Source organism: Pocillopora damicornis, chromosome 10, assembly GCF_964200805.1.
Source record: "Pocillopora damicornis chromosome 10, jaPocDami1.2, whole genome shotgun sequence".
Classification (NCBI taxonomy): Eukaryota; Metazoa; Cnidaria; class Anthozoa; order Scleractinia; family Pocilloporidae; genus Pocillopora; species Pocillopora damicornis.
Genome location: NC_142679.1, coordinates 13,367,286 through 13,386,861, shown reverse-complemented (window position 1 = coordinate 13,386,861; position 19,576 = coordinate 13,367,286). Strand labels below are relative to the sequence as shown.

At 37.6% G+C, this 19,576-nt stretch overlaps 3 protein-coding genes across 3 annotated transcripts; 2 read left to right on the top strand and 1 right to left on the bottom strand.

The window, feature by feature from the left end:
* The first annotated feature begins 25 nt into the window (after positions 1–25).
* Positions 26–5,551, top strand: LOC113675488 (uncharacterized). The gene is made up of 6 exons (XM_027192083.2): positions 26–261; positions 1,444–1,746; positions 3,034–3,349; positions 4,409–4,568; positions 4,669–4,798; positions 5,375–5,551. Exons 1-6 carry the CDS (start codon positions 141–143, stop codon positions 5,458–5,460), a joined length of 1,116 nt encoding a protein of 371 aa, XP_027047884.2. The 5' UTR covers positions 26–140; the 3' UTR covers positions 5,461–5,551.
* A 169-nt stretch (positions 5,552–5,720) lies between these two features.
* On the bottom strand, positions 5,721–14,741 carry LOC113675424 (uncharacterized). Its single transcript, XM_089184215.1, has 6 exons — positions 14,410–14,741; positions 10,707–10,942; positions 8,858–9,739; positions 8,648–8,701; positions 7,458–8,077; positions 5,721–6,962 (listed from the first exon to the last, which is right to left on the bottom strand). Exons 1-6 carry the CDS (start codon positions 14,739–14,741, stop codon positions 6,594–6,596), a joined length of 2,493 nt encoding a protein of 830 aa, XP_089040341.1. The 3' UTR covers positions 5,721–6,593.
* A 657-nt stretch (positions 14,742–15,398) lies between these two features.
* Positions 15,399–19,149, top strand: LOC113675475 (small ribosomal subunit protein uS9). Its single transcript, XM_027192059.2, has 6 exons — positions 15,399–15,431; positions 15,524–15,556; positions 16,486–16,587; positions 17,490–17,586; positions 18,278–18,325; positions 18,951–19,149. Exons 2-6 carry the CDS (start codon positions 15,524–15,526, stop codon positions 19,094–19,096), a joined length of 426 nt encoding a protein of 141 aa, XP_027047860.1. The 5' UTR covers positions 15,399–15,431; the 3' UTR covers positions 19,097–19,149.
* The last annotated feature ends 427 nt before the right edge of the window (positions 19,150–19,576 follow it).

Sequence of the window (19,576 nt, the reverse complement as noted above, 5' to 3'; positions counted from 1 at the left end):
TCCAGTATGAGCCCTCCCCTGTTAGTAATAAGTTTTCCATACAGAAGTTACTATAAAAGAGCAGCACACAGAAAGCGAATATCAGAGAGTCGTGTTGGATTTATTCGTATCGCTGATCGTGGTCACGAAGAACGATAAAGATGGCAAATAATGTGACGGGAATCTTTCTTCGAAAAGAAGTCGAAGAACTGCGTAAAAAAGGCGAAGACTGGGGTCTCAGCAAAGAACAAATTGACGAAGCGATTCTTCGAGCACTCGGAGGTACAATTTGTAACTTGCCTCGTTTATCTTTATAACATCTGGAATGGTCTATATCCTTTATTTTTCTTCAAACGCTTCTTAACTTTAAATTTTTGAAAACATTACGGAAGGCAGGCTAATTTTTCATAGGAAGTACTAAAAAAAAAGTGAGACATCGGGTAAAATCTACACTGAAAGTGAGGGAAATAAAAGTCAGTAAAGAAAACTGAGTAGGCTTCCTTGTTTACATTCCAGTTCCAGTGTGATCATGGGCCATCCTTAGAAACTTCTGCGAAAAAGGACGTTTAATTTCAAGCATTTCATCTGCATGAAATTAGTCGTACCATATTATGTATGGTAGAACCAACTTCGTGTCGATCAAGCGCTTGATCAGTACAATGCATGGAAGCAATATTCTCACTGTTCAATAAATGAGCCAACATGAGATCACCTGCGTGCGTGAAGACGTCACAGTAAACCTGTGTTGTTAAAATAAGATTTTTGTGTATAAATAAGGGCCATTCTAAAAAAAGAAAGATTTCCGTATAACTATAACTATTAATAAACAAGGCTGTGGTCCGAAAGGCAAAATTTTTTTTTGCCATTGTTTTCTTTCTCTAAGAACTGTATACATAATTAAGTATGGGGTCATGCTAAAATCTTGCCTTTAGGGGAATGGGGAATAACATTGTAGGTAGTCTCTAGTCCAAATTTACCTGCAATTAATTTGGTTTTATCGATTGAACAGATATGCAAATTGACCACTGTAAAGAGTTCCTAAGCTGACATTTTGAATGTTGGCCCTTTGTCAGGCATTTGAACTTTCATGACTTTCATTTTTATTCACCTTGAATTAAGGAATCATTCAGCCTACTGAATTTCTTACTTCAGATGCTAATTAAGAACTTGAAAGAGTTAAAAAGTGGCCTCAGTCATCTTTGGGGGTAGGAAGTAGAAAAGATTGAGTGAACTGAATTTGAACTTTGCATTCTCTTTCAATACTTCCTCAAGATACTCCTGTGATGTAACAATAACAAAATTCAAACTTGAACACATCACAAACATCCTGAGTGTGAGGGTTGCAAAAAAACACGTACATGATACAATATATCTGTGCTAATAATGATAAGAAACTATAAAAAGGTTTACTATCTTCTCAAAAAATCTGTAAGGCACAAACTGAATGTATTTCTTCATTTACAGAAAGGTCTTCCTCGGATTCTAAGAATGGAGGCAAAACCAGAGCAAAGAAATGCAGTTGTTTCAGTGTCTGTTTAAAGGTTACAGTGTTCGTGATGCTGTTGCCCATTTTTCTCTACACTGCACTTACAGTGATTTCTGTAACAAACTCATCCTTTGCACTGTACATTGGGCAATTGACTGCTGATTACCAGTATCCACTGCAACGTATGATTCGTTTCGTGGTGTTACCCCTGCATAAGTTCTATGACTTTACAAAACTGGGTGCTTGGGACTGCATGGTTGACAACCCTTTGTATGTTCCAGGTATGATACCATCAAATACATTTGATTTGCTCAGCTTTGTAAATTATTTGTGTAGTTTTACTACTTACTTGAATTTTTTTGTGTAAATTAGAATATGAACTTGAGATTTCTATCATGTGTTACAAGCACCCTGATTGGTCAAAAACCCATCATTTATTGGACTGGTAAATCACTTGGCTCCAGCTTGTGATTTTTAAAATTTTCTTATGTTCTTCCAACATCCCAACTGGGTTATTATGTCTGTAAACCAAGAGAAAGTGCACTCTATTGTTCAACCCTTTACAATCTAACATCAGTATGCATATTCTCCATACTGTTCTCTAAACATTTCCTACGGTGCTGACAAGGAGAATTTGTCTTACAATCAAAAGCTTCTTTAGTTGGTGATCAGTTCCTTTATTCTCCTGACCTTAATGTTTAATTCAGGGGTGATGTTATAGGGATAAATTTGATGCTAGTCACTCTTAGGATTTAGTGGTTGATTCTAACCTTGCCTTGGTCAACTTTAAGGCTTAGAAATTGCAGGCAAAGAACTCAATTTTTCAAATAAAAATATACCACAGGTAGTTTTTCAAAACTTAATAACAGCATGCTTATGTTTTATTTTGTTTATGACCTCATGGACATGCTACTCACTTAACTTGCTATCTATCATAGTGTAGGTAGTCAGTAGCAGAGTCAGTGAGATTGTAACATTTGCAATAGAATTCTAGGAGATTTTAACCAGTTATTTACAGGTGTTTATTACATTTTGCATTTTGTTGGTAGCCTGGCTAACTGGATTTGTAATCTGCTGGTCACAGCTACAAACCCACAATCCCTCCAGTCATTGGATTTGTTCTCTGTTTCCTCTGAGTTTCTTTGCTATGCTCAGTAAAAAGTCAACAGAGTAATTTGGTTTTAGCGACTGAGTTGATATAAAGTTGACCGACCGTTAAGAGTTTCAAAGCTGACATTTCAAGTGTTAGCCCTTTGTCATTTACTGTTACAAAGTGTTAAGGCTTGAAATGTCAGCCTTGAAACTTTCTGCAGTGTCCAATTTACATTATCAACTCAGTTGATAATATCAAATCACCTTTTTATACTCTCCAACCAAGACAGTACCACAGTTTCATTAGAAACTTCTCCCCTTTATGGAAGAGTCAACTTGTCTATATCCTGTCAGTTTTGGTTCTAAACCATAATGTTTTTGGCAGTACTCATTCATTATCCACACTGGCACTGTTTTCATTATCATCATCATTCTTATTTTTGTCATTTTTTTTTTTATTATTGTGTTTTCTCTAGAAAAACCTGATTGTGTACTATGCAGTGATGTGAAGACAATTGCCAGCCGAGCCAGTGCAAATCTGACCAAAGCTGCCTTCAAGAAGCGATTTTATGATACTGCGTCACCTGTTGTGGTGAGAGACATGCCTGGTTATGGTGATACCGAGCACAGTTTTGAAAAATTCATGGAATTTTATCATACCCATCAAGCAGCTCTGGAGGAGGATACATGCGAGTTCAGGAAAAATGGAGTTAATAATGAATCACTCCAAAATATAGCAGAATTTCTTGGGAACTGGAAACATTACCAGCCCAATGGAGAAATAATAGGGTGGTTAGTATACTGTAGGGATCACATAACTTTTTACTATGGTTTAACCCTTCAACTCTCAGGATCGATTAACATGTAGCTTTCCTGTGAATATATGAAAATCATATATGTGAACTGCAGATAAAGACGTGAATATGAAAGCAATCTTTGCAGTAATGATCACTTCTTCAGCAGTAGTGAAAAAATAAGGCCTGAAAAAATTTCAGGGAAGATTGCTTTCATATTCATGTCTTTATCTGCAGTTCACACTTATGATTTTCACATATTCACAGTCATTTATTCATCACTTCTCAGGTTTATTTGGAACCAACATAATGACTAGCTCCCAGTTGGCTTGTTAGCTCAGTTAGTAGAGCACTGCACTGGTATTGCAGAGGTCATGGGTTCAAACCCCAAACATGCCTGAATTTTTCAGGCCTTATTTTTACACTGCTGCTCAAGTTGTGTTCATTATCATTAAGATTGCACTCACATTCACATAACTTCCCCTTACAACTCCAATGAGCTATCTTGTAAGTAGGTTTTAAGAAAAACAGTGAGAGAAGGTTATCAGCTACAGGGTGTTATTTTGGAATACAACAAGGAAAAATATAGCAATAAGTAGGGAAAATTACCAACTGGATCTTGGAGTTTAAGGTTTAAACAGTGAAAGTTGTATTAAGATAATCCTTGCCAGTATTAACAGGTGTTGGACTTATGCAATATTGGTACAATATTTGTCCTATATTGGTATCTGCCTAAGGGTATAGTAAGGGGTAGGCCCTGAGTCCCCATAAAACTCCCTGTTAAAAGACCCTATATTTCAGGTAAGTGAAAAGGGCAAATCCAGTGAATCTAAATGCATGAAAAATGTTGCTTTTAGTAAAACACAGTGTGGATGATGACGTGACAGTTGTGTTGGTAGTCTGGTTGTGACTCAGAGTGACCCCCCTATGAAAAATTGTACCTATGCCTCTGTTGTCATAGAGGGGTTTGCTTCATTAATATAAGTTTAAACATCATTGTTTCTCTCTTCATGAAAAAAAGAACACACCTTGACTAAGACTACTTTATACTTTTCAGGAAAGTTTGCTATGGACAAGGCTTAAGATTGTTACGATCCATGTTTCCTCGCCCTTACTGTATCCATAGTGAAGGTGCTTTGGACAAATGGGTGTATCTCTTACAACCAGCCCATGAAATAACAGAAAGTTCCACTCAGCCAATGATAATGACAGAGGTGGTACGTATGTCAATATTTGTTCAATGATTGTGAGACAAGAGTCCTGTTGATGTTGTTGTTTGAACTTATCCATGCTGTACTCTTTCCTGTTATTTGCTAGGCACAAGGCACGTTTGACAATGTGTGGATGGCCCAAGTCACTGGTTCAACACATGTGGTTCTTGAGCCAGTCGAGGACTGTGAAGACAAGTGTGAGAAGTTTAAGTTTACACTGAAGCAAGGAGATGTCTGTATGTGCATTTGAGTACTACTAATACTTATACTCCATGCCTCGAACCTTTAACTACTTTGAACTCCCCTAAAATTTTATATAAGTCCTGCCTGCATCTTTACTTGTCACAGTTTACAGTTCACCTTTAAGTCTTTAGGAATAATCTTCTCCAGATAGTTGGAGGGTGAGTTTCATCAAGTGGTGAGGGCCACAGGAAAATAACATCTGTTTCAGAGCAACTTGGATAACTTGACAATGATCATGAAAATCCTAAAAATATGGGCATTTGCCTGTATGACTGCACAGCTCCGTAAAAACAACTAAAAGAATTTCCTGCCTGGCCTTAAGAAGAAATTCAGTAATTGTACCTTTGATTGAGTAACCTTTCCCCTCAACTTGAGAACCAACGTGTCTCCATTCCTGAAATGCAGCTATATTGCAGAGATGTTGTTATTCCTTTCTAGGTGTAAAGTAAAACTGTTTTACTTATTCTAGAGCAAGTTTCTTGTCATGTCCAACGAGGTTCTTGTCATGTTGTACTCATGTTGTTGTCAGTCCTTAAAAAGATTTTTTTTGCTGTTTTTTTCCCATTTAGTTTTCTTCTCCCAGCATACTTGGGTGGTCAATTTTCAGAATCAAGGGAAGGAACCTGCGATGATCTTCACCTCTTCATTTGCATGAAATAATGCCTGACGTAATGCTCGTGTGTTGGTGAAACAAGTGATATGTTCAGTGAGAATAGCTACGGTTAAAATAAAGAAATGAAAATTTAGCTCTGATGACATCTTTTTTCACCTCCCTTTCTCCGCTAGTCTTTTGGACAAGGAAAACTAAAGGTTTTTGCCCTCTTGTTTCCTTGAAAACGAACCCTGCTTAAGACTCCTGTTGCCAAGTTACTCCTGGGCCAAGTTCTTCGAAGGCCGAATAGCACTAACCCAGAGTAAAATTTTAATCCAAGTTTCTTCATTTCTTTGTTCAAAAGCCTTTTAGGGAAAATTTTCCCGATTCTTTTTAGAGCATACAATGATCAAATTGCAAACAAAAAGAATTGAACTTAATTTCTTTTAAAAGCTTTTGGACCTGAAACCAAATTTCACACTAACCGTGGGTTATCTTAACCCAGCTTTGAACAAAATTTATCTCATGTCTAGGGAACACTTATCATTAATGCATCTATGTCTTTAGCCGGTTACAAGTTACGCTGAACTAAAATCTAATAATTACACATCCGTTCAAAACTTAATATGATGATCAACACTATCGTTGTGCGATTACTTACACTCTAGGGAGCATTTTTCGAAAATCGAATATACACATTTACATCTTCGCTAACATCGTTAGCGTAGGTATATGGACAGAGAGTCTAAATGAATAAAAAATATACGTTTTCGAGCGCAAACATAGACGTTTTAGTTATCTGTTTGGATACCTAACATCTGGAAAAAATATTCCGCTAGACGTGAATGTAACTGCTAAGAATCATTATGCATATTTTTTAGATATCTGGAGGTATAATTTCTTTTTCAGGTGTTTGTGGAGCATTTTGTGGGTGAAATGGGAAATTTGAACACGCTAAAATGCATGTTAGCCCGTTCGCAGGCTTGCGTGATTGTTCAGACCGTGTTTTTGGTCATTTTTTTTCAGATTTTTTCTTCTCGATGCCTCCAAAGAAATAGCAGAAATAAGGTTTATTTTCTCAAGCATAAACATGTTTTGCGTTCCTCTCAGAGCTCATTTTAACCCAGGCCTCGCGGCTCGGGTTACAATGACTCTGAGTCGGGCCCAAAACATATGAGTGCCCAAGAATATCAACACTATTGTTTGATTAACTGTTTTTTATGAGTCACCTTCTTTCGCATTTTCAACTCAGAAAGTAACCAAATGAGGATATTTTTCTCAAAAAAACAAAAAAAGAATTTGACCTCTTTTAGAACTAAAGTAATATATATCACTAAAAACAAAATGAAACCGACTTTCTGATAAATGGGATTCTTGTATTGACAGATCACGTGATGTTTCCCAGGAGGTAAAACTACACTCATCAGGTTGGGTGTCACGTGATGCACAGGAACCTCGAGCCAGTCACGTGTACTGTCAGTTGCGTCCGCTAATGATTGGAAGACGCATTTCCAGTAAGGGTGATAAGTCACTTTGAGAAGAAGGTGCTCTGTCTTGTAGAAATTCTGTGAAAACAAAGAGTGAAATAAGTTGAGGATGCTTAGTTTAATGCCCAGGACCACAATCTTTTATAATCACATTATGATTTAGTTTCCATTGTTTAATTCCAGTCTGTTTGCAACTAATTTATAAATATAAGTCCGCGGAGTTTATTTTAGATTTAGGATCATGAAACTTCGGTAGCTTTTTCAAGGGAGTGCCATGTTTTAGAAAATGTGTTTTTCGCTATCCGTCTTATTCTCGTCACTCGCACGAAGCTTTCAATTAACGTTGCAGAAGCTAGCAGTATGTAGGACGTGTGTCATATATGAAACAACAGAGGATAAAAGGATATGAACCCAATAGTGACCCAGATCACCATAGTGCCGGGGGAAGCAGCGGCTTATTTTCGAATTTTGGCTGATGTGAGAAGTGCTTATAGGAAGGGAAAGCTTATTCGAAGGATGATCTAATCCAAGAATTTATGGTATGCCTCAATACTTAAACGGAAAAAAACATACCTCACTCCATGCTCGGTCAACTACATGGACATAAGCTTTATAAAAGTTCCTTCCTACTTCCTCTTGCATAACTCGTGAGGAAACACCTCCGGGGTGGAGCCTAAACTTTGCATCCTCTAAGAAAGCTTTTTCTTTTACTTGCCTATTGGTAACAAACCACTTTATCTCAAACTCCTCTACAGCGAGAAAACTGAGTAAGTTTCCGCCTGAATTTTTATTGGAAACAACAATTTTGAAGGATGGATTGTTGAATGCGCTGAGAGGATTCACGGCGAATACAGCTCTCTTTGTGAAAAGCTGGGTGGATATTGACACAGCCTCGCGCATGCCTTTTAAATCACCCACAACAGCGCCGGGCACATGAACAAATTCAAAATATCCATAGTTCTCTTGGAATGTTCTGACGAAAACTTCCATGTCTCCTACGAAGGCCAGGTGCCTTAGCTGACAAGCCTTCAGGAAGTGCGGAGGTAACGCGATCCCGGATGTGGCGAGAAAACGAATGTTGTAGAGACGTAACAAATCAGGAGACCAAGGTATTGTCTCGAGACTGAATTGAAAAACCTCCAAATAGTAGAGGGACAATGAATCGTGATAGCCTCTAGAATAGGTGAGAATTCCTGTAAGGCAGAACGGACACAGTTAGAAACATAACGTCAATCGTCAAATTCAAGATTAAATTTTTTTTCCTCATGCACGACCTGGAGTATTTCCCAATTCCGTAAAACGAAACAAATGAGAGAATTGCAAGTCGAAATTATTAGTTTTTTCAGCCAGATCCCCACTATCCTTACTGGACAGCTCACTAATGCCTACCTACGTTCCTTCGTGGAGAGTGTTATTACCTTTAGAGGCAACATTGATAACCTGGTTGGAACTTGAACCCAGATCTCTCGGTCTGAAGACCTGAAAAGATCCCTCTTAGTTTTCGAATGTAGATAAATACGAAGTAATTTTATGTTCATCGAATCGGTTTCCTAACTTTACCCTTCGTTCAAAGGTATTGATGCAAAGTGCACGTGGTTGTTTGACGGGGCAGGGGTATGCTGTCGTTTGCGTCGAAATCCACGAATGTTCCGCGCTGATTGCTCACTCCAAAATTTATTAATAAATTCATATATACTATTTTCAAATTTGTTTAGTCTTACAATCGATCCTTGGCTGCCATTCATTTGAATTTGAGGACTCACCGGGCTTTCTGCTATAGTGAGGTAGAAGAGCTAAAGTCAAAGGATTACCAGTGCCTGTGGAAAAACGAAAATTATTCCGGTTTCCAAGAGTTCATCATACACTGGGCGGGAATTATTGTGCATTGCATGGGACGCAAGGAAAACGTCGCAAGGAAAAGGAGGCAAGTCGCAAAACTACGGACTAAAACAGAATACTAAACATTTACTCACCCAACACTTTTTTTGCCAGAATCCGTGCATCGCTTGGATGAGATTTCAACTCATTTAGACTTTCAGGTAGATCCTGGATTTCGGTCACCGACAGAAGGTTATTAATTTTCTGTAGTCGAGAGCTGAGGAAAACCGGTGTTATGACCAGCATCGTCGCAATTAAGACGACGCGACATTTGAAAAACCCTTTCGAAACTCTACACAAGGTAGCACAAAAGAAACGAAGGAAACATGAAAATGAAACACCCATCAATAGTAGTCCACAGAAATGAATGCCATTCAAATAGCGAGTGGCTTCTATTTCTTCATGAAATGGAATCAAGTCAAAGAACGGACCTGAAAATGTCCTTCCCAAAAAAAGCAAAAAAGTCGCACAGAACAGCACACCGAGCCAAGTAAGAATCATTCGCCGTTTAGCGCAATAGTATAGTGTGTTCCTGTCACTCTTTCGCCATGTGAAGCAAACACAAGCTAACCCCGCTAGCACTCCGACAGTAATAAATGGAAATTTTCTTCCGTGGTCAAAAGTTTCGCCGGAGAATAACTTTCTTAGAACAAATCCAGCCTTGTAGCCGTTCTCACTGTCGCGCTTCCAAGGTAAACCTCCCATGTATTCATAATTTGCCAACACTGGGATGATCCACCACGACAACAATGCAACAGTTATAAAGTGTACGGAACATGCGCGCGAGATTGAAGGTGACCGCAGTTTCTTTGCGAGAGGCAGTGGATTGGTAAAGAGTTCTACCACCAAAGTTACTCCGGTCACTATGCCAAGACAGATACCGAAGAACGCATGCGCAGTGAAGTTGAGGACGACAAGTAGCACTGTTGTATTTCTTGAGCCAAGGCCATAAATAATGTACTCATACAGAAACCCAACTGAAATGGAAAACAAGACCTCATTAAAAGCAAGCACTTGAACTATAGTCAAAATAAATTTTATACGATAGAAATTGGAATATGAAAACTGTAAATCAAATGTTAACAGGATTACAATCTCAGATCTCACAACTTCATCTCTAGGTAAACTTGCGTGAACTGTGGAAGTCGTTCCAACGTGTCAAGTAAGATGGTCGCATCGCGCAAAAGCTCAGTCTATCCTTGTCAATGGGGTAACATTGAGCGCAATGTTTGACTAAGAATACTCAGAGCGAGAGCTACGAAAGTCGAGAAGGGACTTCAGACTTCAGACTTCAGACTTCAGACTTCAGACTTCAGACTTCAGACTTCAGACTTCAGACTTCAGACTTCAGACTTCAGACTTCAGACTTCAGACTTCAGACTTTCGACTTCCGACTTCCGGAAATTTTTTTAAATAAATTTTTTATAAATTTTTTTTAAAATTTTTTAAATAAAAAACTAGTGGGCAGCACACAGCAACAGATCTTGTCAACTTTGTTTATTATCCGACTGGTTTCGTCTGATCACACAGATTTCATCAAGGATTTAACAAGACTCAGAAATAAACTACTAATGTACTAAACGTTTACAATATAAATCACGTTCAAATTGGGATCTGAACAGCAAAACACCCACAAACAGAGAGTGCTATGCAAATCCTGCCAAACAAAATGTGCAATGTTTAATTTTGGGGCGCACGATTTAACGTTAAACTTAGTCTGAAGTCTGAAGTCTGAAGTCTGAAGTCTGAAGTCTGAAGTCTGAAGTCTGAAGTCTGAAGTCTGAAGTCTGAAGTCTGAATTGAAGTCCCTTCTCGGCTTTCGTAGCTTATTGGCCGATTAGCCTCTGTGATCACTTGAATTTTGGTTCCACAAAACTCATTTGAAATGTATGCTTAGTATTTCGACACTAAATGATAGTTGCTCTATAAGACAAGAGTACACACCTGCCATTGGAAATATAGCCATTCCGTAAGTCTGTGTGAAAAGTCCATAATACTGAAATGCTTCCAACTCCAGTCCAAACTTTCGCCAACTAGATATGGAATACACGCAAAGGGAAACCAAAGACGACTCCAATCGTGTCAATCCTAGCTTACGCAATCCAACAAACCATGTCCAGGGCATTGCTGAGAGAATAGCAAGATACATCCACCGAAACAACAACAAGGGACTGATGAACCTTTAAACAGAATAGAGTGGGTTAATTATACAGAGAGGAGGTAATAACTTAGCTTACCTCCCTCCAGACCTCTCCCCGAAATATCTACATGTATTCAAATTCAATTTATCCCTGAAATCAGCATCAAAACGTTTAATTCTGTTATATTACTTACAATGCTAGAAACGTAAACTATGAGGAATGGGTCCTTCTGTGGAGAGCAATAGAGCAATTATTAATTGAGTCGAACTAATCTGGGATTGTTTTGGTTTCGCGTTATTTTGCTCCACCTTCTCGATCAATCAGATCCAAAAATAAAATTAATCACGAATTGTTCACTCGCATTTCCCCGCGCCTAAAACAGCTTGCTTGTTTCTACTTTCGGTTCTCAAGGGCTCTTTGTGATATCTTCCTTTTATTCTGATTACTTTGGCTCTGGTTTTACGACTCCCGATCGAAATGCGCGCTAAGAGAAAGCAAGAAAGAAACACTTGACTGTACTTTTGTACCTATTCACTTAGTAAATGAGGGGATGGTTTCGATCACCCACTAAATAGTATTGATCAGGCTTACCCTTGCCTTCGTCTAAAAAAAATGACCCAGACGGATCAACTTTGAATGAGAGGAAGTGACCTCTGCTTCTACAATGCATGGTGTCTATAGTCATTCCCAGTTGTATCCTTAATTTAAAGTGGTAATTTGCTTTGAGCTTTCCTACTTGATAGAAACGAACAGACCGGGAATGGACTGAGATATCCCAGTTTCCCTATATTTACCCCGCAACCGATTTGATCGATTAAATTTTTACTGTACAGTTTGCATTTAGTGAACATGCCCATTCTGTGCTATATCACTTGAATTCGGTTAAGTGGTTGTCCAAGTAAGTTCGTTATGAATGTGTCTCTTCTATGATATCGCTCTAGCAGCTTCTGTGTTGTTTACAGAACAAAGGATGTGTGTCGTAAGTAACTAGTCAATAATCTATGGTAGTGAAATGCTACAATTTTGATTCAGTCTATTGAAAGGAGGCAAAATGCAGTAAATATTTCGAAAGTTACAATCTAAACAAAATATGGTCATGCGACTTAAGTTCCTTGCAACTACGTCTGGGCCTCTCACAAAGAGTACAATCTTTTACTTAAATCTTCTAGTAATCCTAACAGAATATTTATCGTTTTCACACTCTAAAATGTGCGCGTTTATGTGATGGCAGAAAGAGCTTGTGCTAAGTGTATTTGATAACATCTTTCATTATGCTTTTAGCTAAATACAACACAATGCATGCGTCATAGCAAAATTTCTGCAACCCTCATCCTCAAAATTCTTGAATCAACATGAGAAGAAATGCTTCCATGTCAGACAATGGATCTCTAGGAAAGAAATTTCTTATTATTTGGAAAGCCTAAATATATTTTCTTTTACCATAGAAGTTAAACGTTATTCGTGTCAGAACAACACCGTAAGTAACTTGATTAGAAATCCTAGTATCTGTCTTACGTCAGAGAAATGCTGTATATCTGATGAGTCTGGTTTCTTTCTCTCTTGTTACTCTTTTAATAGTAATAAAGAACTGGCTCTAAATGGTAAGGGGTTACTAGCTCGAGAACCTCACGACTCATCTGTCCACTGGGCTCCAGCAGCGATCAAACTATTTTCTTAGAAATTGCCTGCTACTTGTGAGTAATTTTCTTATTATTTCACTAAATACCTTTTGCGAGTAATGAAGATTTAATGTTTGTTTGTTTCTTTGTTGGTATTGCAAAGAAGATTCAGAGATAAAAAAAAGAAAAATTACCTTTGGTAGAATAAATTTGGTTACACATGATCTGGTCAACCCGAAAAATCGCCAAATTTGGGCCAAAGGGTTGCCACGACAAATAACTCTTGGAAGTTAAAAGGTTGTATAATACGTTCAAGGTTTAATCAAGAATAGTGCATTGATAACAGACACTGTTATATATATATATATCTATATATATAGACAGTTTTTCTCACTCTAGAAATTGCGCCCGTGCGACATCGCACACGTATTCTGAGCATGAATAAACCAACTATTGTAATTTTCCATTGAGTTGCTTTCTCTCTGTGGGAAAACAAATATGTTCGAGTAAATTTAACACTATCGAGCAAAATTATAAGGTCTGTTTCACAGGAACTGCGTTACCATCGACAAATAGTTTTCCCTCTGTTAATCAGAATCTTTTTCCTTCGTCGAAAATTTATTCACACCGGCGTTGGAGTGTTTTCGCGAAGGTCAATACATAAGGGTAAAGTCTTTACCCAAGCTTATTCCGGCAAACGAGGCCCTTTTTTCCTTTTTTTCTCCTGGTCTTTTCTTTTACCCAAGGTGTAATCGAAACTAAGAAACAAAGATATTAACACATGGCTGTGCAGTCTACCATCTTCCTCCTCAGGGACAACTAGGATTTTGAAATTTCGGAAGTGAGATCTCTGCAAAAGTTCAGAGTCCGAATACTCTCAATGTTCGTTCGTGATCATGAAGGTTATCAAACCCTTCATAGCTGAACTTCTTCCTCGTCACTTTAACATTCAAATGGTCAATATCATCTATTTTTGAGATGACACATTCTATTTTAGTCCATCTGGCACTCGAATCTTGTTAAAAGTGTGTCAGATCTTCAAGTCTACCCATTTTTCTTCTGAAAAGTCCCCTCTAACATATTTCAGTTCTCTTAAACATTTGGCTATCATGGTTTCGAACTCCACGGGTTTGGCTGTCGTAAACTCGTTTCCTTCGTTCACTCGAGTTCATGCACGAATTTCTTGCGATTACGAACTTTTACTGAACCTACATGACAATTATTTCGCCTTGGAAAATTTAAATTCCATCGTATATTAAAATCTTTATCGAGAGTTCGGCAAAACTTGAACTCAATCTAAGATTCTCGCTTGCTTCCTCAAAAACATTTGCTAAATTTTGCCTCAACGAGTGGAAGACAATACAACTGGATCGAATCCATCATAAAGTTCAATATTATAACTAAATTTAAACCACGTTTTTCCAGTTTTCAAGCAACTGGAATGTTTTTCACTCTGCACAAGGTAAACTGAAGGCAGTTACTCAGGGAGACACAATAGGACAACTTGTTCACTGAGACTGTGACATTGTGCGTGTGTTTTTTTTTTATTTTACTAAATAGTTAATGTCTGACAGACAAACAGACAGACAGAAAAAACATTGTCTCGAATGGGATAGCTTCTCATGCTTTAGAGAATCATTTTGAAGTTTCTGACCTACAGAAAAATTCCACTGTGTTATTATTCAGTCATTATGTGCCAACACAAACAGATGAGGTTATGCTCTATCATGGAGTCCTAAACTCAACCTGCAGCAATGTTTCTTTCCATTTAATATTTGTTTTCTCCTCTAACAAATCACCTCCACTATTCATGGTTCAAATACACCCCAAGTTGCCGATTACCTTTAAGTTTTGATCCGGAAAGGATGGAAAGTAGTAGCTACTTACGATTCTGTGAGGATCATCGTGATGGATGTAACTAAACACGGAAATGGGCTATACGCGAGGAACAACGGGTAACCTAACGTGACTTCGTCGAACCAAAAATCCGTTGCTCCACTTTGTAGTATTTCCTTCAGGTAGAGGATTTCTATCTGGTGTGAATACATATCCCCTCCGTCGGCGTAACCAGTTTCACTGGTCAGATATGGATTACAGTTTATCGCTAACCCGAGGAAAACCGATGAACTTACGGATAACACAATCAGCAAACTGAGCCATTGTGGAATATCATCCCCATCAGTCGCTGATTTTTGACAAGAAGTTGAAAAGTTGCCCATAGTGAGTATGAGAGAATTGCCTTATCAAGCTCAGTGCAAGTTCCCGAGGAGTGCCTGGAAAGGTCATTGGGAAGTTTTTTTTACTATTAAATTCCTTCTGACTTTGATCCACTTGTTAAATTTCCACCCACGCAGGAAATGTTTCTAGATTCAAAAGGCCCGAAAAATGCTCAAAACTTTTTACCGACAAATAATTTTTTTTAAAATGAAAACGAGTAGCGTAGTCTCCGACTTAGTACAAAACGCGCACAATTTGTTGGGGGTTTCGTTACATGAATTCTGGATTCATAATTACATTTAACAATGACGTGTTTCACTGATTGACGATGGTGTCGAGACGTCGAAACGTCGCGATCCACATCGGAAGTGACTGCTTGGGGAAACAAAGACTATATTATGATACTTTTTTTCATCTGAATTAATTATAAACTTCAGACAAGATGAGAAGAGTGCAAGTAATCACTTAGTGAATTGACAACGTTTTCGAATAAACATCGCGTCTACAAAGCAGAGTTTTAATAGTTTACAAGTGTGGCATTTTCCTTTTCCGTGACTTCCTTCATGGAAGTCCTTCCAATTTTTTTAATTCCTGATTTTCTTTGTAGCCTCGTTTTTATGTCTTTCTCCATATTGGTGCATGCGCCTTAACTGTTCTCCCTCTTGCTTCGACTCTCTCGAGACATCAGAAAGGTAGAGAATTTTGGTTTAGTTAATTTGATAATATTCATTTATTGCGGCTTCGATTTTCTTCTGATTTTGCGATATTTGATGTTTCTTTTAAGATGAGTCAATCAGTACAAGTTTTTGGACGAAAGGTTAGTAGAAATGTAGAGAATTTTTGCGAAAAATTTAGGTTTGTTGGTAACACGTGTATACAAATATGGCGGCTGTGAATTTGATGTACAGTAGTTGCCTTTTTAGATTTCGTTAACATCTGAAGTTAAGGACGTTAATCGAAAGTCACGTATATTCGTGTCAGTTACCGTGTGCAGTTATGATAGTGGGTGTAAATATTTGTCATGAGACTTCTATCCGAAGTTTAATTTCTGAAATTCGAAACAACATTCTGGCTAATTTTTAGCACGTCTTTGGTTTTCTTTAGTAGAAAAATAGACTCAGTTCTAACTTCCTACATTATTCTGTCACTTAATTTCGACATTAAATAACTCCCTTTTGTTTCTAAACTCTTTTGACATCCATCAAGTTGAAAAATCTTGAAATTTCTTGGTTAACTAAAAATTTTGAAAAATTAAATGTCGTCGATACAAGTTTTAGTTCTATTTGTAAATTCAACTTAAATACTGCCAGGCAATTTGCAGGAGGATGCATTTACTTGGCTATGAATTATCTGTGGTTTGTGAATGAATATTTTCAACGTGCAAGGAGGAATTATTGCCCTAAACCTGGCTGTGTCTACGCGATTTTTCAAATAAAGCTGTGGTATTCTGTATGTGTTGATTATATTTTATGCAGATATGAAAATGTATGGTTACCGGTAGTGTGATACAATCTGGTATGGAACTCACTAGAACAATCACTAGATTTGGCTCTCGCTGTACCCCTTGTTGACTCAAAATTTGTTGTTAAATCTCTGCCAAAGTTTTGCATTGTGGGAAGGTGGTAGTTGAAAGAGGGTTGTACATATATTGCTTTAGTTCATTTTTTCTCGTGATCTCTGAAAATCATTTGTTAAGACAGTTTGTGAAGTGACATGTTAACTAACCACCTTAATTCTTATGTTCAGAAAACAGCCACTGCTGTTGCCTTCTGCAAGCGTGGCAATGGCTTGATCAAGATAAATGGATGTCCACTGCACTTAGTTGAACCTTCAACTCTTCGCATGAAGGTCTGTACATGTTTAAGACATACCTATTCTAGAGTTATTTCAAGGTTTTCACATAAATATGCATCAATAGTCCTGATAGTGCCAGCTCTTGTATGTGACATGAACGAAATAGCTGACTTGTATAATAAATAATATACCAAAATTTTTTTCCTTAAGGTAAGATAGTTGTTAGCATTTTGATTTGTGATACCCTCAGAAAGCACCAAGTATCATCACATCCAAGCAGTTCATTAAACAGTTGTCATAGTTACACAAGTCAACCACATAGTACATAAAGATAGTGGGCTGGTTATTTACAAATATTCTAACACAAACCACAGTTTTATGCAATCAGTGGGCCTCAGGCTTTCTCTGAGGAAGCAAAGGTTATCACAGACACCATCCTGTGTTGTCAGATTACACACAAGACTGGCAACTATTAAATGAATAAATCCCAGGCATCTTGACAGCATTTTGTTCAATGGTATTTCAAAATTTGTACACCTTTTCATCATCAATAATAGGAAAATGAAGTAAAATTATTAGGTTGAAGCTGAGAGACTAGCATGAAGCCATAGCCAGCTACAGGCTATATTTGATAGCTACTGATAAATGCTTGTTTATTTTACCAAATGTTTGGTGCTAACCTTGAGAAATTAACAGAACTTGGCCAGCAGGAAATAGAAGTGGGTAGCTCTTTAACTCCCATGAGTGATCAAGACATAATATTTCACCTTACAACATCAGTACACTATCACACAAACAAGTAATGAGAATAACAAAAAATATCAATTAGGGGATCATTAGTTGATCCAATACCAAATTCTCTAAAACTTACATCATAGGAATTGTATGGCAGACAGTAGGGAGAATTACTAATGAGATCTTGGGAGTGAAAGGGTTAATTTGTTTCTGTACTTCAGGTTCAGGAGCCAATCCTTCTTCTTGGCAAGGAGAGGTTTGAAGGTGTTGACATCCGTGTCAGAGTGAAAGGTGGTGGACATGTATCCAGGATCTATGGTAAGTCCCTCTTAACACTTTAACTCCCATTAGTGACCAAGACAGAATTTCTCCTTACAATATCAATACCATATTAACCAGATGAGTGATGAGAATAAAGAAAAATATCAATTTTGAAATAATTACTTGATCCAACACTGAATTCTCTGAACTAACATCCTAACAATTGTATGGTTGACACTAAGGTGAATTACAAATTTGATCTGGGAGTTAAAGGGTTGAAGCACAAACTTTACATACAAGTTTAAGAAGTTTTTGTCGGGTTAAAATTTCCAAACTGATTGTGTTTTTATTAACCTTTGTCTCTGATTATGATGTGAAAAAAATGAATACAAACATCCAACTTGTTTTAACAATCTTAAACCAAAACTGGAACAAAAGCCACAATATTTTTTTATTATACACAAGGCTTGATTTGAATTTCATTCTATGTAAATTTATGATGTCAAGAAGTACACACAGGGTGTACAAACTCAAGGTGTAGATTTTTTGGGCACTTCTCATTATACATGTATTTGTGAAGTTCTGGTATGATCTGGCTTTAACATTAAGCAGTGTCAGTGGTTTACTGATTGGCAATTGTTGTTGTATAGTGTATTTTTGGGAGGGATTTTACCAGTACATCTTTTTGTTGCTGTGTATTAAGTGCCCATGGTTGAAAGTTGTAACAGGCATTTTTTTCTTTTCACAGCTATCCGTCAAGCCATTTCCAAGGCCTTGGTAGCTTATTACCAAAAATGTGAGTATAGTAGTACTTTGTTCAAAAGCTAGACTTGTTATTAAAACTGTGATGTAAAACTTTACCCCTGCAGCTTTTTTATTTTTCTATGGTGATGTTTGCTTTAACTTATACTAGACACTGACAAAATGGGAAATTTTAGGCTAGTGATCATGATCAAGCATTTTCTAGTGACTAAATATATATTTTTATTTATATGTCTTGTTTGGTGTTGTTTTGTCATGTTTCATCATGTTGGGTTGAGTGCAGATGTCAGCCAAAGTAACAGTGTAAAAGTGTTCAAAGTAATCCAGGTTGCTTTGTTTTTGTTTTTTTTTTTGTAATGAGATTGGTCCCTAAATTCGCACCATCCTCTCAACAAATCAGATTCAAAAAATGCAACCAATTGTAACTTGGTCATGGTGTTTTGCTTCATTTAAAGCAGCTTGGTTGTTTTTACTTTGCATTTCCATGGGAACCCTGTGACGTTTTCCTTTCTTCTGATTGGCTGTTGTGAAATTGATTCTAAAACAGTCAGTTGATTTGTACGCTCTCATGTACTTTGTTGAAATTTCGTGGGTCCTAGACTCATCAATGCTGCTCACTTTTTGGGAATTTATTTGGAAATGTTTTCTTTCTTTGTCAGATGTGGATGAGGTGTCCAAGAAGGAGATCCGTGACATCCTCGTTCAGTACGACCGTTCCCTGTTAGTGGCTGACCCACGCCGTGCAGAGGCCAAGAAATTCGGTGGACCGGGAGCCCGCTCACGCTACCAAAAGTCTTACCGTTAACTTTCTTATTTACTTGCAGTTGGAGATCAATAAAATCTATTAGTTTGATGGAACATTTTAAGTTGTTTTTACTTTTCTTTTTTTTATTACTATTCCATTGATTTTGGACTTGTTCATTATGGAAAAAGTAACCTAGGTATCGTTTCTGTAGTATGTGCCCTCGAATCAATTGGTCCAAACCGTCAAGGTTTTCCCAAGTACAGTTTTACTCGTCCACAAGAATCGTACGCGCTATTATCATGACATACCTTCCGTATTATTCCCATATGAGTTCTTTCTAAACCTGAAACGAACGTTTACGCTCTGACCAATCCTCGAAATTACTCCTTCTTGCGAAAGTTACACGCGAGAATTGTTTTCGCCGTATTTAAGATGTCCAAGAAATGACTAACTCAAGATTATGGCACTTGTGAGCACTGGGTGCGAGGGGCGTGTTTATCCAGACATGGCAGGGATGACGGTGATACTGAGAGAACGTCT

Excerpts from the sequence above, each read along its gene's own strand:
- LOC113675475 (XM_027192059.2), top strand. The coding sequence starts at position 15,524 with ATGAGTCAATCAGTACAAGTTTTTGGACGAAAG. Across the intron at positions 16,588-17,489 it reads CTTCAACTCTTCGCATGAAG|GTTCAGGAGCCAATCCTTCT; the intron begins GTCTGTACATGT and ends TCTGTACTTCAG. Across the intron at positions 18,326-18,950 it reads GGTAGCTTATTACCAAAAAT|ATGTGGATGAGGTGTCCAAG; the intron begins GTGAGTATAGTA and ends TTTCTTTGTCAG.
- LOC113675424 (XM_089184215.1), bottom strand. The coding sequence starts at position 14,741 with ATGGGCAACTTTTCAACTTCTTGTCAAAAATCAGCGACTGATGGGGAT. Across the intron at positions 8,702-8,857 it reads TCTGGCAAAAAAAGTGTTGG|GCACTGGTAATCCTTTGACT; the intron begins GTGAGTAAATGT and ends GTTTTTCCACAG. Across the intron at positions 6,963-7,457 it reads TTGACCGAGCATGGAGTGAG|AATTTCTACAAGACAGAGCA; the intron begins GTATGTTTTTTT and ends TTGTTTTCACAG.
- LOC113675488 (XM_027192083.2), top strand. The coding sequence starts at position 141 with ATGGCAAATAATGTGACGGGAATCTTTCTTCGAAAAGAAGTCGAAGAA. Across the intron at positions 1,747-3,033 it reads CAACCCTTTGTATGTTCCAG|AAAAACCTGATTGTGTACTA; the intron begins GTATGATACCAT and ends TGTTTTCTCTAG. Across the intron at positions 4,799-5,374 it reads ACTGAAGCAAGGAGATGTCT|TTTTCTTCTCCCAGCATACT; the intron begins GTATGTGCATTT and ends TTTCCCATTTAG.